This window comes from Molossus molossus, unplaced genomic scaffold, assembly GCF_014108415.1.
Source record: "Molossus molossus isolate mMolMol1 unplaced genomic scaffold, mMolMol1.p scaffold_m16_p_17, whole genome shotgun sequence".
NCBI classification, from domain to species: Eukaryota; Metazoa; Chordata; class Mammalia; order Chiroptera; family Molossidae; genus Molossus; species Molossus molossus.
In genome coordinates, this window is record NW_023425352.1 from 30,588,890 (window position 1) to 30,608,858 (window position 19,969).

General features: G+C 40.8%; 2 protein-coding genes across 3 annotated transcripts in view; one reads left to right on the plus strand and one right to left on the minus strand.

The window, feature by feature from the left end:
• The window catches only part of MARCHF5 (membrane associated ring-CH-type finger 5), a 49,467-nt gene extending 46,557 nt beyond the window's left edge, over positions 1-2,910 (minus strand). Inside the window, exon 1 of the mRNA XM_036265446.1 lies at positions 2,547-2,910. Within this exon, the coding sequence (XP_036121339.1) occupies positions 2,547-2,581 (35 nt within the window). The 5' untranslated portion in view covers positions 2,582-2,910. The remainder of the gene's footprint in view (positions 1-2,546) is intronic.
• Positions 2,911-2,968: 58 nt separating this feature from the next.
• Positions 2,969-19,969, plus strand: part of CPEB3 (cytoplasmic polyadenylation element binding protein 3) — a 200,246-nt gene continuing 183,245 nt past the window's right edge. The window contains exon 1 of one of the 2 annotated variants that reach the window (XM_036265384.1): positions 2,969-3,144. The gene's annotated coding sequence lies outside the window, so the exon portion shown is untranslated. The remainder of the gene's footprint in view (positions 3,145-19,969) is intronic. The other variant, XM_036265381.1, reaches the window with a different exon arrangement.

The window sequence follows — 19,969 nt, forward strand, 5'->3', positions numbered from 1 at the left end:
CTCAGTGGTTAGAGCATCGGCCTGCGGTCCGGAGAGACCCGGGTTCAGTTCCCGCCAAGGGCATGTACCTCGGTTGCAGTTTGTCCCCAGCCCTGGTTGGTCGTGCGGGTGGCAGCCACTCGATGTGTCCCTTTCACATCGATGTTTCTCTCTCTCTCTCTCTTCCTCTCTCTCCCTCCCACTCTATCTGTGCAAAAAATGGAAAAAAATGTCCTCGGGTGAGGATAAAAAATAAAAAAATTAAAAAATAAATAAATAAATAAATAAATAAATAAATAAATAAATAAATAAAATGCTCCTCCAGGTGATTCTAATGTGGAGGCAAGTTGCCAACTACTGATTCAAAAATAGATAATAAAGGCCTTTGAATGCTATCTTAAGAATCTACCTTGAGGTATGTCAAAAAGATAAAGATGAGGGTAAGCCAGTATTACAGTCACATGCTTTAGTAAATGCAACCAGAATTTCCAAGTTTCTGTTGAGAAGTTTTAAATGCCTCATTAGACCTCCTTGGCTTTTCACTTTTATGGAAATCTCCAAAGAGCATAGGAAAACCAGGTCAGCTTTTGGACACGCAAACTTTTATAAAAGTCACCCACATAAAAGTGAAACCAACAGGCCCTTATTGGAAAAAAATATTACAAAATGCCCTGCACCAGAATGGAGTCTCATCTGACTAATTGGCAATGGCAGGAGGTGGTCTCCTCTGGGCATATTTTAGTAGTCCTATGCAATTTGCCATATTCTAAAGTGTAACAAACAAAAAACCTGGTAACTTGTCAGACCCCTAGACAACTGGGGAAAAAGACAAAAAAAGTCACACATTTGTTTATAAAACAAATATTTACTAGACCTCTGGAGTACAAGGCTCTGTTCTAAATTCAAAATAAATAATGCTGACTAAGTTTCTGCCTTCCTGGAGCTTGTAGCTTACATTTAAAAAGTTGTCATTCTGTGCTAGAGCAATGTCTGTTCTTTTCCTCTGCACCGAAAGGGCTGTATTCAGAAAGTGAGCACATTATATATTGTTTTAAAGGGTATGAAATGATCCAGAATAACTTTTTTTTTTTTAAATCCTCATCTGAGAACATTTTTCCATTTTTTGTTCAGATAGAGTGGGAGGGAGAGAAACGATGTAAAAGGGACACATCGAGTGGCTGCCACCTGCACGACCCAACCAGGGCTGGAGACAAACCGCAACCAAGGTAAGTGCTCTTAGCGTGGAACTGAACCCCAGTCTCTCTGGACCGCAGGCCGACGCTCTAACCGCTGAGCCAAACTGGCCAGGGCCAGAATAACTCTTTAAAAATGTACTTATCATGAACTAGAGTTGCATCTAATTGAAGAACTCCAGGATCAGGGGTGGTTTTGAAAGGGGGGAAAAAAAAGCTGTCAATACAACCTGACCTGAATGCTGACCTCAAGGTCAGCTAGATGAATCACTGGATCATTCCAACTGAAAAAAGTCAGCAACATCATTTTTATTAACTTAGATGTCTCAAAATTCCAAGCTCCAAAGGAAATGTCTCACTCTGGGAGGAACTGCACTCTTCGGTGATTTGTGTTTTGGACATGGCAGATTCAAACTGCGTCTAACTAGGTATAATCTCAATTAAGGGAGGCCTCTCATTTAACACCTTACAGCTGGACCTTTGCTCAACACAAAAAGCAGTACTACGTCCTGAACTAGGTGACAAGTCATCCATCCAGAGTTGTGAGCTACCATAAACATTATGCATTAGCCTGTGGCGTTGGCTATGCCAGGAAGTTAAGACCAGGGTAGGGAAAATTGTGGATTAAGGTTCCCAAAACTCAAGGTAGAGCTCAAGGACTAGAAGTTGAACAGCAGAGGGCGATACATCCGATTTCATCAAAAGTTTTACCGACAGGAGCCCCCCAGGAATGGGCAACTGGCCCCAACATAGGATGAAACTTTCTCGTGAACACAACGAATCGTACAATACACTGTGTTGAGTGTTGGGCTTCTGTGGCTGTTTTCCATAACCTCTACTTTGGTCCGACCGTTAAAGCTCTCTTGCGGATATTCTTGACCTTACAGTAGGGGGGTGGGGGTGGGATGTGGGGGAAGGAGGGATGAAGTCGGCCTACCAGGCTTTCCAAACGATTGCTTATCCTTGGTTTTTGGAGGGAGTCTTAACATTAATTGCAGGGGGATCATTCCCTTGAAAGACAGCCTGGCTCTTCCTGCCAGTGACACCGCTGACAAACACGTTACAACACGGGGGGGGGGGGGGGTGTGCAAAATCAAAAAGAAACTAATACGAGTCCCTCTCATTTCAAAACTGCGTTCCAACAATACTAGAGGCCACTCCTTCTCTAAGTTTCGCTTTAAGTCTGCGCACCCAGGCCGCCGGCTCTGTCCTCCCCCAAGTACAGACTCCAAACTTTCTGCCCCTCACCCGGCCCCCGGGCCGTGGAACTCCTCCCCGCCGTCCGGCTCCACTTACGGGGAGCCTCGAGGCCGGGCGCGGGCAGGGCCAGAGCGACTATCCACGGCTCGCGTGCTCCCTCAAAGTTGCCCATACCTGTCCAGCATCTGCTGTAGGGCTTGGTCCGGCATCTTCCGTGGAGCCGGAGCACTCGCCTCTCCAGTGGACCCGGTTAGGACCGGGCCCAGGGACAATAGCACTGAGAGGCGGCGGAGTAGGCCTCAGTCCCGCGGCGGCCGCGAACCCACCACCCAGCCTCCCGGGGCAGCTCCGCGAGTCCGGCGGCGGCGGTGCGCGGCCTGCGGGCGTCTGGAGGAGGCGGCGGGGAGCGAGGAGGAGGAGCTTGTGGCGGGGAGGCGACAATCGGGGCCCGGGTTCCTGCCCGTCGGCCCGGGGTTCCGGTCCATGGACCGCCGGCGCCGAGTTGCTGCCGGCGGAGGAGCTACCTCTGTGAGGTAAGCGTCACCGCCTCCGTGCGCGCCGGGGTCACGACGCAGGGCGGCCCAGAGCAGCCTGGGAGATGTAGTCCTCGGACCGTCCCCGCTGGAAGCTGCACAGCCCGCCCGGACCACCGCCGCGCCCGTCGCCGCCCGGCCGGCGTCCTCCCGTTTCCTTCCTCCAGGGGGGAAAATGTGCCTTGGGCCGCTTTCCAGGAAGCAGCAGGATGTGCAACTCCACTGTCAGTAGCAACAAGGTCAGCCCTCCCTGCCTGTTTCTAACCTCCTCAGCCCTTGCCCTCAGGTGGGACCAGGTGAGGGGAGGGGGCTCAAGGGCCATTTCTCGGGTCTCCAACCCCTGCCGCGGCATCCGTCATCGTGGCGGGGTTTGGGGTGGCACCAGTGACTTATGGAGCCCTCGGCATTGGGGCCAGCCCTGCAGCCTCTGAGCCCATTTGGGGGAGTTACACAACCCCCTCGAGGGGTCGGATGCTCTAGTGCTGATGTTATTCCTGTGTGGCGGGTGGGCAGGGGCTGCCTTGACCAGCCAGGTCCCACCCGAGGCAGTGTGTGTTTAGGGGTGGGGTGCGGGGAGAAAAGATGATCTCTCCCTCTCTGCGAACCTTCCAAAATGTGCCTGGGCTTTCAAGGGCTCTCCGACAGCCTCTAAATGGAACACGTTCGTGAATAAACAGCTCTTGCTTACTCAGCTGTGGGTTGTCAGGGGGTGTTTGTTTCTCTCTCCGCTACTGGTCACTGTTAACCATTTCCAGTCGCCTTGACACCTCCAAGCAGGTGGATGTGTGTGTGTGTCCGGGTGGGGTGATCAACAGGGAAAAATCAACCACTGATTGGGTTATTATCTGACGCTCTAGGGACAGCTTTGGCGGGGGGAAGGAGCTGTTGGCTAAAACGAATGCGTCTTTGGGACGACCTGTGGCGTTCTCTAGTGCTGTGATTGGTAGGACGTCTGGTAGTTTCCACTTGATCATGCCTAGCTTCTGCTGCAAGATATTTTATTTTTCTTTAAATTAAAAAGTGTGTTTTAAGCCCCCCTTTATGTAGAATTTTACAATCAGCTCTCAATTCTCTGTTTAAAGTTTGCTTCCTGAATATATTTGAACTGGAGTGTACACTGTGGGGGGCGGGGATAACTTGTGACCAGAAGTTTATTTAGCCTCCAGTTTCTGAAAGATGCTTTTATGAAAGGCTTTGGGAATTTACATGACGAATTATAGTTAATGCTTCACCTTTCTTTCTTATGAAATGAGAAACAGGCCCCCACTAGGGGAGGAACTAAGTGCTTAATTTAAGTAGGGTGTTTGATATTTTAAATTCCTATTTATTGTTCCTCCTACTGTGTAAACCTTCCCTTACTGTGTATTTATCTCTTAAGCAATTGTCAGCCACAGGAGATGGATATAAGCATTCCGGTCAAAAAATAGAATTTAATCCTAGCTTGTTAATTAAATAGGCCAGTGCAAACTCCATGTAGTTTTATGATTTACACTAGATATGAAGGAATTCTCCTCTCATCTGAGAATTTCTATATGAGCCCCAAATTGGAAAGTAATATGATACAGTTTTTTTTGATAGCAAAGCTGTGTGCAGATTAACATTATTTTTTTTGAAAAGACTGATTTGATATTAGCATTTGCATGAAAATTCTGTTTCCTGGCTGTCACAAATCCTTGGAAATAGAAAAAAAGGAAATGCTATTTTTCATCTTAGGAGTGATTAGCACCTGATGTAGTAGTGTCACTCCTTAGTATCTACCCATGAGAAATAAAAACATTTGTCTACACAAAGACTTATATGCAAATATTTGTAGCAGCATTATTCCCAATAGCCCAAAAGTGGAAACAATCCAAATACCCATCAATTTGAATAAACCAAATGTGTTGTATCCATACAATAGAAACCTTTAGATGATAACAAGGAATGAAGTTCTGATACATGGGACAACATGGATGAATTTTGAAAACATGCTAAGCGAAAAGAGCCAGTCACAAAAAAACACATATTGTACAATTCCATTTATATTAAATGTTAAGAATAAACAAATTGAGAGACAAATTAGATTAGTGGTTGCCATGGGCTGTAAAGATTGGAGAGAAATGGGGAGAGACTGCCAAAGGATATGAGGTTTCTTATTGGGGTGATGAAACTGTTCCAGACTTCAAGTGGTGATGGTAATACAACTTTATAAATTATATTTCAGTTTTAAAAGTAAAACAAAATTAGGTTCTGGTGATGGTGGCATAGCTCTGTAAGTATACTAAAACTAATTAAATTGTGCAGTTAATATGAGTGAATTTTATGGTATGTGAATTACATCTCAAAAAAGCTGTTAACAAATGTAATTTGCTACATATAAAATGTTCATAGGATATTGAAAGAGAAATAGATAACTGATAATTTTTTATTATCAAACTTTAATTTTTAAAAATATTTTATATGAGTATGGGCAAAAATCATGATTAATAAAACTCACAAAATAAATTAATTCATTGCATTTGAAATGATGACACATATACCCTGAATTTAAATATTCTGTCAATATTGTCTTGGCTCTTGTATTTTCAAATAAGACTCAGAATAATAGGAATTATATTTTACTCTCTGATTTAGAAGGAAAAAATATCAATTACATAGATCTTAGTCTGACAAAAAAAAAAAGTTAAAATGCACTCCTGCATTTTTCAATGGGGTTAAGGTTTATGGTAAATGGTGTTCAGCCAAGAGAGTAACAACATGACTACAGCCAAAAAAATATTTTCCTCAGTGATATATTTTGAAATAGAAATTAATCTACTGAAAATATTTAAAGATTCTCCTAACTTCAGAGGACAAGAACAAGGATTGACAACATAGAGTTTTCCTAAAGAGTTATGGAATATAGTATTAATGATTTGGTAATGGACTTAGAAATACCTGAGTATGGAACTGCTCTAAATATGTCAGGAAATTTAAGATAGTTATCTTACTTTAATGTTCTCTTGTCACAATTGTTTTGAACTGTCTGCCAAAAGAGACCTTGAAGGTATTCCACAAAGAGAGTATAAAATATCCAGGTGCCCTCCAAGGAGAATTGTCAATTACCAAATTTGGAGATAACCTGCAATCTGAGTTCACACTGCCGGCCACAAAAAGTTCTTCATTAATTCATTCAGCAGATGTTTCCAGAGAATTTATGATGTGCCTGGGTACTCCTATAACAAATTATAACTACTCTTCAGGAACATGCAAACTACCTAATAATGCTTAAGTTAAAAATAAAAAATAAAACAAGGCACTTACATATGAAATATTTCATAATGCTACACGGCAGCATATTATGAAGTGCCAAATGAATGGCATAGAAATACAAAATGATGTAGAAGTTTACAGGAGCCTGTTATGGGCTGGTGCATTAAAGAGAGCTATGTGAAACAAGGGAAATTTAGGCTCTACCTTGTAGTAATATGAGGTATTATTTAGGTGAGGAGGTGGCGAAGGATCTTGGGTCTGGATAAGGATGAAAAGATGTAGATAAAAGAGTTGGGTCTCTGATGAGTAAAAGTGAACAATATGGCTGGCTGGTTAAGTAGGGAATAGTTAAAAAGCCTTGAATTTATTAATTCTTTAACAAATATTTACTGAACAAGCACCAAGCTAGACACGAGATACAATAATGAGCAAAAATAAGCACAGTCCCTACCTTTGTGAGTTTTTACAGTTTATAGAGGGAGAGAGAGATAATCATAAAAATTATTTATTTATTTATTTATTGGTGTTAATCCTCACCTGAGGATATTTTTCCATTTATTGTATTTTATTTTAGATAGAGTGGAATGGAGGGAGGGAGGGGGAGAAAGAGAGAGAGAGAGACAGAGAGAGACAGAGAGACAGACATTAATTGGTTGCCTCTTGCACCCCAGGTACGTGCCCTTGACTGGAATTGAACCCTTGATCCTTCAGTCCGCAGGCCAACACTTTAACCTTTGAGCCAAACCAGCCAAGGCTAAATACATTTTTTAAATTACAAATATGGTAAATAGTGTTATGAGAGATTAGAGTTAGGAATTTGACCTAGGCAGAGAGGTCAGAAAAGATTCTCTTAGCAAATATCCATTATGCTGAGGCTTGAAGAAGAGCAGAGGTTAACTAGATTAAGGAAATAGGGAAGAGTTTCACGGTCCAAAGAACAGTATGTGCAAATACCCTGTGAAGGAAACCTTGATGAATAGGAGAAACCGAAACAGAAAGAGGACTTGGGGCAAGATGGGACCAAAAAAGGTCAATCAAGTACTGCACTATAAAGAGCTTTGTAGGCCAATTTTAGGAATTTTGCCCTTACCCTAGAATCCTGCTAAGAGGAGTTTAGATATAAGAAATCAATTTCATTCTGTAGGAAATAGGAAGTTAACTTGTAGGGGATCCTAAACCTGCTGTGATTCAGAGAACTGCCCAGAAATTCTTAATGTGCCTTGTAGTTGTGCCCAATAAACTGTTGTTTTTAAGCAAGTGATTATTAGCCAAATGGTATATCTGCGGAAATAATGCAGTGGGTTGAGAGCTTCAGCTTAATCCTAGGTTTCAAATTTTAGCATTGCCACTCAGAAGCTCAGCAACTTTGGGTAGGTTATTAAATCTCTTTAAATCAAAGTTTCCTCATCTCTAGGAGAACTATAGAACCTACCTCATTGTGTTACTGGGAGGATTAAATAAGCAGTTTTATTTAAATTGTTCAATATAATGCTGAGCACATGGTTAAGAGCTTCACTGGTGCCAGCTCTTAAATATTACTAAAAATTCTTGAGCAAAATGAGAGCGATTTAGAGGGATTAATCTTGGCAGTGATATGCATGTGTGGATTAGAAACAAAGACAAGTTAGAGCTGGGCTAGGTTTCAGTAGCTTGCCCATGGTCTGTAACTGTTTTCAAGTTTGCTTTCACACAGATATAAGTTTTTTAAGATCCTTAAATAGGCTAAGTAATTCTCAAGTATATAATGTCCAAGAGCCTCTCTAATGAACTTTTATGGGAAGACTTTAGTCCCTAGAATACATTTTACTGGATTAGCATCTATAGGATTACTTTGAATTGACTATTTTTTTAAATATATGTTTTTATTGATTTTTTTAGAGAGAGAGGAAGTGAATTGACTATTTTTTAAAAAATTAATCCTCGCCTGAGGATAATACACCACATCTTCCTTCTTGTATCTTGTTCCAGGAGTATTAATTTTATGAGAAAATGTATATGTAAAGAATTATTGAGACTAATATAAAATAATATTGAATGTCAACTGTAATTGAAAAATAGATTTTTTATCTACTATGTTTATTTTTATTTTTATTTATTGAATTTATTGGGGGGGATGTTGTTTAATAAAATTATATAGGTTTCAGGTGTACAATTCTATAATACATCATCTGTATATTGTATTGTGTGTTCACCACTCCAAGTTAAGTCTCTTTTGGGAAAAAAAAGAGCCTGGCTGGTGTGGCTCAGTGGTTGAGTGTCGACCCATGCACCAAGAGGTCACAGGTTCGATTCCTGGTCAGGACACATGCCCAGGTTGTGGGCCTGATGCCCAGTGGGGGGCATGCAGGAGGCAGCCAATCTATGTTCTCTCTCATCAATATTTCTATCTCCCTCTCCCTTCTCTCTCTAAAAATCAATAAAGGAAAAAAAAAAAAAAGAATTGTTTTCCTTTTTAGATAAACATGGATGTCATAGGGCAGCAGTTCTTAAAGTGTGGTCTAACAGATCCCTCAGGCTTCTTGAGAACCTTTCCAGGGGGGTATGAACGATCAAGACTATTTTCATAATAATACTAAAACATTATTTGCTTTTTTCACTGCATTGGCATTTACACCAGTGGTGGAGGAAACTGCTTGTACCTTGGTGCTATTAAAGGCATTGGCATCAAACTGGGCTAATGGTTATATATTCTTCACCACTATGCACATGCAGTCAAAACAAAACAAAAGTTCACTTAAGAGTCCTTGATTGGATGACCATGAGCAGGATCAAAGGGAGGGTGAGTGTGTGAGAGAGTGTGAGTGGATGTGAAGGTGGACGACCAAACCCGAGCAGTGCAGAGCCGCAGAGCAGAAAGTTCCTGTGCTGTGGACAGGAGCAGCTGGCTACCGCAGTAAGTGGCCATTCAGGGTGCTTCTCCTTGTGCCATGGAGAGGTCCCACCATTTTGAAAGATCCTGGGTCTTCCCTGGGAAGAGGCAGTGGGAGTGGCTAGGGCCCAGCAACCAGCACACTTGGCACCATCGGACCAGTGGACACTCTGTGTCAACACAGACTGGTGCACAGTAGTGGAGCTCCCAAGGTGCTGGTGGTGGAAGCCAAAGACAGACCAGAGCCCAGCACCACCCCCATAGTAGCAGCCCGATCAGAGTCAAGATATACCCCCAGCAACAGAGGCTGGGGAGCAGACATCCATCACCAGGCAACAGAAGCACAGCCCAGCAGCTGAGACCCATCCCCCAAAACTACAGCAAAAGCTGAGGAGTTGAACCCCACAGGGTAGCAGCACTCCCCAGCCGCCACCTGTAGGACCTGGGGCTCCACAGAGGTCTGTGCTGTCCAGTAGCCCACAAGAGCAGTGGGAAGCCGGAGCCCAAGAGAGACTGGTGCGATCCAGCTGCCCGCCGGCGGGAACTGCAGGGTGCAGGGACACCAGAGAGGCCTGTGTGACCCAGCAGGGACCATGCCATTCAATTAGCCACGGGACCTGTGGGGTGCTGAAGCACCAGAGAGGCCTGTGCGACCCAGCAGCCCATAACATAGGCATAGAGCTGGGTCCCCAAAGGGACTGTGCGATCCAGTTACCCACGGGATCTGCAGGGTGTGGGAGCACCACAAAGGCCTGTGCAACTCAGCTGCACACAAGATAGGAATAGAGGATGTGAAAATGGAGGCAGAGTGAATAGAAGCTATGCAGACAATGTCCCAGGACCAAACAGGAATTATAACTAAAATAAAGACAAATCCTCGTAAAAAAGCAACAGAAAAGCAGCAAGACAGGACCATATAACCAGGGACACTGGTAGGATCTGCGGAGGTGCAAGAGGGTGGCGGGCTGGGAGCCCAAGGACAGCAGTAATCTTAGCTGTGAGCAGTGCCCTTGAGGAATAAAGACTAAGCCCGCTCCACAGTGCAGAGAGCTGGGACAGAGCACTAAAATAGCCACAGCCACTCACCTGGGGGCTATGGCAGAGGGAGGGCAGACTGGGCTGGAACTCTGTAGGGACACCTGGGATTTGGAGGGCACTCAGAGTTTTTGCTGAGTTGTGGCCACAAAGGACAGTGGCCAGTGTCCTCCTTCCCAGAGCTGTGGGGAAAAGCAGCAGCTCAGCCCCCCTCCCACTGCCCTACCCCCTTGGAGAGTCAGCCTTTCCCAGGTGAGGCAAAGAAATGTAAATTGAGGCTCATTAACAATCAGCATCTATCCCACCCTCTGGAAATCCTCTTATGCAGAACACCAGGGCTACATGCCAAGGCACTGAGTAAGTGAGACTACTAGCCACCAGGAAAAAACTAGAGGATAACTGAGCCTTTCCTGGGCTTGTAAATCTGAGGAAAGTAAGACTTGACAGTGGTGTTTAACGGGGGCCACCCAGGCTCATCCAAAACCAGTAGAGGGAGCCACAAACAGCAGAACACCAATACCCACAGGGAAAATTTGGCAGGCTCCAAAACCCACTGAGATAGCCAAAATGGTAAAACAAAGAAACAAGGCCAAAATGAAAGAAAAAGAGAACTCTATTGAAGATGAGATAAATGAAATGCAGCTAAGCAAATGATCAGAGGTAGAGTTCAGAGCCATGATCTTGAGGAAGCTCGACAGCATGAGTAAGGACATCAGCATCATGAGTAAAGATATAGAAACATTGAAAACCAATCAAGTGGAAATGAAGAATGACATAGCAGAAATTAAAAACACATTGGAAGGACTAACCAGCAAAGTAGAGGAAGCTAAGGACTGGATCAGTGAATTAGAAGAAAGGGTAGAAAAAAACCAGTCAGAAAACCAAAAGAAAAAAAAAAAAAAAAAACACTTAAAAAACAGGAAGACAGCTTAAGAGAACTTTGGGACAACTGGAAACGGAATAACATTCACATCATAGGAGTTCCCGAAGAGGAAAAAAATGGGCAAGGGTTAGAGAATAAATTTGAAGAAATAGTGACAGAAAACTTTCCTAACTTGGTGAAGGAAGAAGGCATTCAAGTTCAAGAAGCACAGAGAGCCCAACTAAGAAGAACCCAAACAGGCCCACACCAAGACACATAGTAATTAAAATGCCAAAAATTAAGGACAAAGAGAGAATCCTAAAGGCAGCAAGAGATAAGCAACAGGTTACCTACAAAGGAAACCCCATAAGGCTCTCAGCTGACTTCTCAACAGAAACACTACAGGCCAGAAGGAAGTGGCAAGAAGTAATCAAGGTCATGAAAATCAAGGATCTGAATCCAAGAATACTCTATCCAGCAAGGCTATCATTCAAAACAGAAGGTCAAATAAAGAGCTTCCCAGACAAAAGAAGGCTAAGGGAATATATTAATACCAAACCAGCACTGCAAGATATGCTAAAAGGACTGCTGTAATTAGTAGAAGAAATAGGAAGAAAAATAGAACCACACTAAACAAAAATGGCAATAAATAAGTACATATCAATAAACACCTTAAATGTGAATGGTTTGAATGCTCCGATAAAAAGACACAGAGTAGCTGACTGGATAAGAAAGCATGACTCATCTATATGTTGTTTTTACAAGAGACCCACCTCACAACAGAAGACTCACATAGGTTGAAAGTGAAGGGATGGGAAAAAAATCTTCCAAGCAAGCAGAAAGGAAAAAAAAGTTGGGGTAGTAAAACTCATATCTGATAAAATAGATTTCTAAATGAAGACCATAACTAGAGACAAAGAAGGCCACTACATAATATTGAAAGGATCTATCCAACAGAAAGATATAACCTTGATAAACATATATGCACCCAATATAGGAGCACCAAAATATATTTAAAATCTTCTGGAGGACTTCAAAGGAGAAATCGACAGCAATACAATCATAGCAGGGGACTTCACCCCACTGACATCACTGGAGAGATCTTCTAGACAAAAAATTAACAAGGAAACACAGACTCTAAATGAAGCGCTAGATCAAATGGATTTAATAGAGATCTACACAGAATTACACCCCAAAACTGCAGAATTCACATTCTTCTCAAGTGCACATGGGACATTCTCAAAGATAGACCACATGTTAGGGGACAAACTAAGTCTCTACCAGTTCAAGAAGATTGAAATCATAACAAGCATCTTCTCAGGTCACAATGGTATGCAACTAGAAATCAATTGCAACAAGAACATGCAAAGACATTTGAACACATGGAGGCTAAATAGCATGTTATTGAACAATGAATGGGTTACCATGGAGATCAAGGAAGAAATGAAAAACTTCCTGGAAACCAATGAAAATGAACACACAACAACAAAAAATCTATGGGATGCAGTGAAAGCAGTTCTGAGAGGGAAGTTCATAGCACTACAGGCCTACCTCAAGAAACAAGAAAAATTTCTAATGGACTATCTTACCTCACAACTTAAAGAACTAGAATGCAAACAAAAAGAAAACCCCAGAGCTGGTAAAAGGAAGGAAACAGTAAAGATCAGAGCAGAAATAAATGACATGGAGACCAAAAAAAAAAAAACAATCCAAAGGATCAATGAAACACAGAGCTGGTTCTTTGAAAAGATAAACAAGATTGATGGACCATTAACTATTAACTAGACTCACCAAGAAACAGAGAGAACCCAAATACACAAAATCAGAAATGAAAGAGGAGAAATAATAACTGACACCACAGAAACACAAAGGATTGTTAACAGATATTGTGAACCATTATACGGCAACAAATTTGACAATCTAATCAAAATGGACAAATTTTTAGAAACACATAGTCTCCCAAAAGTGGACCGGGAAGAGATAGCAAACTTGAACAGACCAATAACAACTAAGGAAACTGAAGAGGTAATCAAGACTCTCCCAGCAAACAAAAGCCCTGGCCCGGATGGCTTCACGGGGGAACATTCAAAAAAGAACTAACACCCATTCTCTTCAAACTATTTCAAAAAATTCAAGAAGAAAGAAGACTTCCAAACTCGTTTTATGAGGCCAGCATAATTCTAATTCCAAAACCAGAAAAAGACACTACAAAGAAAAAAACTATAGACCAATATCCCTGATGAACATAGAAGCCAAAATCCTGAACAAAATACTAACAAATTGGATCCAGCCCTGGCCAGTTTGGCTCAGCGGTCAGAGCATCGGCCTGCGGTCCCAAGAGACCCAGGTTTGGTTCCCGCTAAGGGCACGTACCTCAGTTGCAGTTTGTCCCCGGCCCTGGTTGGTCGTGCGGGTGGCAGCCACTCGATGTGTCCCTTTCACGTCGATGTTTCTCTCTCTCTTTTCCTCTCTCTCCCTCCCACTCTACCAGAACAAAAAAATGGAAAAAAAAAAAAAATCGGATCCAGCAATACATCAAAGAAATTATTCACCATGACCAAGTGAGATTCATCCCAGGGATGCAAGGCTCGTACAATATTAGCAAATCAATAAAATATGATACACCACATAAATAAAATGAATAGAAACCACATAATTGTGTCAATAGACACTGAAAGGGCATTCAGTAAAATCCAGCACCCATTTCTGATTTAAAAAGCTCATCAATTTGGGAACAGAGGGATCATATCTCAACATAATAAAGGCCATATATGAAAGACCTACAGCCAACATCATACTCAATGGGCAAAAATTAAAAGCATTTCCCCTAATAACAGGAACAAGGCAAGGATGCCCACCTTCGCCACTCTTATTTAACTGGAAGTCTTAGCCACAGCAATCAGACAGGAAGAAAAAATACAAGGGATCCAAATTGGAAAGGAAGAAGTGAAACTGTCATTATTCACAGATGACATGATACTATACGTAGAAAACCCCAAAGACTCTATCAAAAATTTACTAGACTTAATAAATGAATTTGGCAAAGTAACAGGATACAAATTAACATCAAGAAATCGATGTCATTCTTATACACCAATGATGAATTCACAGAAAGAGAAACTAAAAAAACAATCCCATTTACCAATAATTAAGATACCTAGGAATAAACTTAACCAAAGAGGTAAAGGACCTATTCTCAGAAAACTACAGGTCATTGAAAAAAGAAATAGAGGAAGATATAAAAAAGTGGAAGCACATACCTTGTTCATGGATTGCAAAAATTAACATCATTAAAATGTCCATACTACCCAAAGCAATCTATAGATTCAATGCAATCCCCATCAAAATACCAACGACATACTCCACAGAACTAGAACAAATAGTTCAGAAGTTCATATGGAACCAATAAAGACCTCGAATAGCCACAGCAATCTTGAAAAAGAAGAACAAAGTTGGAGGGATCACATTACCAGATTTCGGGTTATACTACAAAGCCACTGTAATCAAAACAGCCTGGTACTGGCACAAGAACAGGCATATAGACCAGTGGAACGGAACAGAGAACACAGAAATGGACCCAAGGCAATGTGCTCAATTAATATTTGATAAAGGTGGCAAGAGCATACAGTGGAGTAAAGACAGCCTCTTTAATAAATGGTGTTGGGAAAGTTGGACAGCTACATGCAAAACAATGAAACTAGACCATCAACTTACACCATACACAAGAATAAACTCAAAATGGATAAAAGACTTAAATGTGACTCATGAATCCATAAAATTCCTAGAAGAAACTGTAGGCAAAAAAATTTCAGACATCATACGTAGCAGAATTTTTACTGATACATCACCTACGGCAACAGAAACAAAGAAAATGAACACATGGGACTACATCAAACTCAAAAGCTTCTACACAGCAAAAGATACAATCATCAAAATGGAAAGGCAACCCACTGTTTGGGAGAGCATAATTGCCATGATATATCAGATAAGGGGTTAATTTCCAATATATTTAGAGTGCCCATACAACTCAACAAAAGGAAGACAAAGAACCAATTAAAAAATGGACAGAGGAACTAAATAGACACCTCTCCAAACAGGACATACAAATGGCCAAGAGACATATGAAGAAATGCTCAACATCAGTAATCATCAGAGAGATGCAAATTAAAACAGCAATTAGGTATCACCTCACACCTGTCAGAATGGCTGCCATCAACAAATCAGCAAACAATAGGTGTTGGCGAGGGTGTGGAGAAAAGAGGACTCTAGTACACTGCTGGTGGGAATGCAGACTGGTGCAGCCACTATGGAAAACAATATGTTGTTACCTCAAAAAATTAAAAATTGAGCTTCCATTTGACCCAGTGATCCCACTTCTAGGAATATACCCTAAGAAGCCTGAAACACCAATCAGAAAGAATATATGTACCGCCACGTTTGTAGCAGCACTATTTACAATAGCTAAGATCTGGAAACAGCCCAAATGTCCATCAGTGGACGAATGGAGAAAAAAGTAGTGGTAGATATACACAATGGAGTACTATGCAGCTGTAAGAAAGAAAGCTCTCTTATCCTTTGAGACGACATGGAGGGACCTGGAAAGTATTATCCTAAGCGAAACAAGCCAAACAGAGAAAGACAAGTATCATATGATCTCACTTATTTGTGGAATATAATGAACATAACAGTCTGAGGAATGGGGTAGTCCCAGAGACATGTAAGTATGGTACAGACTGACAATCCCCAGAGGAGGGGATGGTGGGGGAGAGGTAAACCACAGAACTTATATGCATGTATGCATGAACAATGGACATGGACAACAAAGCTGGGGACAGGGTGGGGAGGGAGGAGGAGGGGGGAATCAGTGTGGGGAAAAGGAAAAACATCTGTAACAAAAATAAATTAATAAAGAGTCCTTGACTAAGCATTAATAACTTTCATTTTATTAAATCTTGACCCTTGAATACAGATATTTTTTATATTCTGTGTGATGAAATGGGAGATATGCATACTTCCTCCATGTCCAAAGTGTAATAATTGTCTCAGAAAAAAACACATGATTAAGATGCAGGCTGAACTGGCTTCTCATGGCACACTATTTTTACCTTGAAAGACTGACAATCAAAATTCTAAACTTTTGTATTGCAAAGGATGCTGTTAAAAAAAGTGAAAAGACATCCTACAGAATGGGAAAAAATTTTTGGAAATCATGTATTTGAAAAGGGACTGGTATGTGGAATGTATAAAGATTTGTTACAACTCAATAATAGAAAGGCAAATACCTAATTGAAAAATGGACAAAGCATCTGGAGTAGACATTTCTCCAAAGAGTACAAATGTCCAGTAAACATCTCCACTTTTAGCCATCAGGGAAATGCAAATCAAAACCACAGTGAGAGGCTGCAGTTTGTCCCTGGCCCCAGTTGGGGTTGTGTGGATGGCAACCACTCAATGTGTCTCTCTCACATAAATGTTTTTCTCTCTCTTCCTCCCTCCCTCCCTCCTGCCCTATCTGAAGATAAATGTCCTCAGGTGAGGATAAAAAAAAAAAACCGCAGTGAGAATCCACTTCACTCTCACTAGGATGGCTATAATAAAAAGATAAATAATAACAAATGGTGAGACTAAAAAATTTGGAGCTTTGGTAGACTGCTGTTAGGAAGGATGAAATGGCATGGCCCCTTTGAAAACAGCCTGGCACTTCCTCAAAATGTTAAGCATAAAGTTTTCATATAACCCAGCAATTCTACCCCCAGGTATAGACCCAAGAGAAATTAAAACATGACTACAAAAAATCTTGGTCATGAATGTTCATAGTTGCATTATTCATAATAGCCCAAAAGTGGAGCAAACCAAATGTTTACCAACTGATGAATGGATAGATAAAATGTGGTATGGTCATACAATGGAATATTATTCAACAATAAAAAGGAATGAACTACTGATATATGGTACAGAATAAATGAACCTTGAAAACATTGTGCTAAGTGAAATAAGGCAGCTCAAAAAAGCATACATGCTATGATTTCATGTATATGAAATGTTCAAAACAGGTAAGTCTACAGAGATAGAAAGTAGATTGGTGGTTGCCTAGGGCTGGGGAAATGGAGTTTTGATAGGTGACAACTAAGGTGTGTAGGGGTTTCTTTTTGTGGTAATGAAATTATTCTAAAATTTATTAGAGTGATGATTGCACAACTCTTCGAATATACTAAAAGCCACTGAATTTTACCCTTTAAATGGGTGAATTATATGGTGTTTGAATTGTATCTCCATAAAGCTATTTAAAATAACCCCAGATAAATCCTTAAAGTCCATTATTTGTAGACTGACTCAATAACTAATTACATATCCATATAACATAATATTATGTAGCTGAGCTATTGAAACAAATGAGATATTTCTATGTAAGTCATAATGAAAAGTTGCCAAAGATACAATAGCCATTGGTTAGGATTTTTTTTGTCTCACAGAAATCAACTGAGCTAATTCAGCGCCCCCTAGGGGACATTCGCTGTCTGGAGGTTCTTTTGATTGTTAACACTAGGGGATGCTGCTGGCATCTAGTGGGTAGAAACCAGGGATGCTGCTAAATATATTATGTACAGAATACCTCCTCACAATCAAGAATTATGTAGCCCAAATGTCCATTGGGCTGAGGTTGAGAAACCCTGAGCTAACTTAGGCAAAAAGTAATTCATTGGAAGATATGTGTGCACCCACAGAATTGAAAATCAAGCAGGAGAACCAAGCTGGAAACAGTTAAGTGGCAGCCACCATAGAGAACCTTGGTAGCAGGAACATTCCATGCTCTCATATGGTTTCAGCACCAAAATGAATAAACTCCAATATTTTTATTCTTCTCACAGTTCAAAATCGAGGGAGGGAGGGAGCATCTAATCAGTCTTCCTTGTCACTTGACTAAGGCAGAGCAATGTACCTTGAATGAAGGCAATTTCTCAAAAGGAAGAACATTCATTAGCAAACATTTGCTGAGCATATACTTATATTCCAGCTACTTTTTAGTAAAAGGTGAAAGATTTATACCCTCTAAAGAGAAACAGTAGAACATTCCAGGTACCTATTATTTTTTATTTGATTTTCTTAAATATGTTTTGATTTTTTTTAGAGAGAGAGGAAGGGAGAGAGAGATAGAAACATCGATGAGAGAGAAACATCAATCAGCTGCTCCTGCACACCCCCTCCTGGGGATGCAGCCTGTAACCTGGGCCTGTGCACTGAGAAAGAATCGAACTGGGCCTCTCAGTCCATGGCTCAGCACTGAATCCACTGAGCCACCAGCCGGGCGCTAGGTACTTTTTAAATGCTAGGGATAGAATAGGGCAAAAGAAAGAAAAACAACCTCATGGAGCTTATATTCATATGATGCTAACTCAGGTCAAATCTTTAAGGGATAACTTAAAGAAGTTAGAATAGTTGCCAAATACCAAAACCAATAAATACTATATACATGTTAAGTGAAAAAAACAGGAAGTATTTTGTATCTATAATATTATCCCATTTACTTAATTTTTAAAAATTTAGCATGTACATGTGAGGAGATTGCTAGGATACATAGGAAATTGAGTGGGTTTTTTGTTTGTTTTTTACTGTTACCTCAGGATATGGGGAGAGGCAGAGTGTCAACCTTTATTGAATGCCTGCATGAGGCTAGAAATATCTCACCTAATCTCCATAGCCCCATTTGAGAGGTGAGGAAATAGGACTCCTCTTACTCTCACTCCCTACCAGGGATAGGCAATTAACAGGCATTAATTTTTGGTGATCTGATAGGTGCGAAGTGAAATTTCATTGTTATAGTCCAGCAATTTTCAACCAGTGTGCCACAAGAATTTTTAAAGCATGCTATACCTGACTGTTTAGTCAGGGGCACTGCCCTTTTTTCCCTTAGACTGTCAAATAAAAAAATGACAACAGCCAACACAACAATAGCTATTAGTGTGAATGAATTGAAATAATAACTTTTTTTGTCAGATCGGCAAAAAATATATTTTTTGGTGTGCCACAGAACTTTAGTAATGAGTTTATGTGTGCCATGAAATGAAAAAGGTTGAAAATCACTGTTATAGTCAAATGTTTACCTCTATTTTATGCCTTCTGGATTTTACATCTTGGGTAAGATGAATTAATGATAGATGAGAAAATGTACATTACAAACTAATAGACTAGGACAGTCTTTTGGAAGTATAAATATTCAGCATAAATAGTTTTCCTCTACTTAGGGAGTTTTTAGGCCTTTATGGGACCTTATGTCTAATTTGATACCCACAGCTGAAATCTCAACTTGGTAAGTCTGAGAAAGGTTCACCTTTTAAACAATTTATTCAACACCATTTCTTGAGCTCCAACTATGTACCTCTAACACTGTAGGAAATATTGAGGATACAGAGATGTGAATACATTGTTATACTGTTCTTTCCATCATGTTTACAATTTAATGGAAGAGACATGTAGTCATATGTTTATAATATATGGAAATCTGAGCCAATATATGCATATACTCCCCCAAACCTAGGAGCCCTCCTTGAGTCATCCTTCTCCCTTACCTCATACCCCTACCCTTCACTCAATCATCCGGTATGGTCCATATATCTCCTAAATATCTCTCAAATCCATTTATTTGTTTCCATATCCCTGCCTTCACCCCAATCCTATTGACTGTCATTTCTTACCTTGGACTGCTTACCAATCTCATAATTGGTCTCCCCACATTCACTTTTACCCCCTTCAACTGATTTGACAATTGGCCTCTCCAGTCAACTCTTTCTTCTTTCAATATATTAGTAGAATGGCCTTTTAAAAAATGTAGAACTGATCATGTTACCTGCTTAAAATCCTTCGTTGGCCTGTTTAAATCCTGGTGAGAAGGAGCCAGTATAAAGTATACATTTAGCAATTTGGCGAAAAGGGGAATAATACATAAATTATACTTTTATAATTTAAGCATCATGAGGCTGGGCATGGGACTGTTTTGTTCACTATTATATACCCAATGCATAGCACAGTGCCTAGCCCAGTAAATATTTAGTAAATTTTAAAAAGAGAC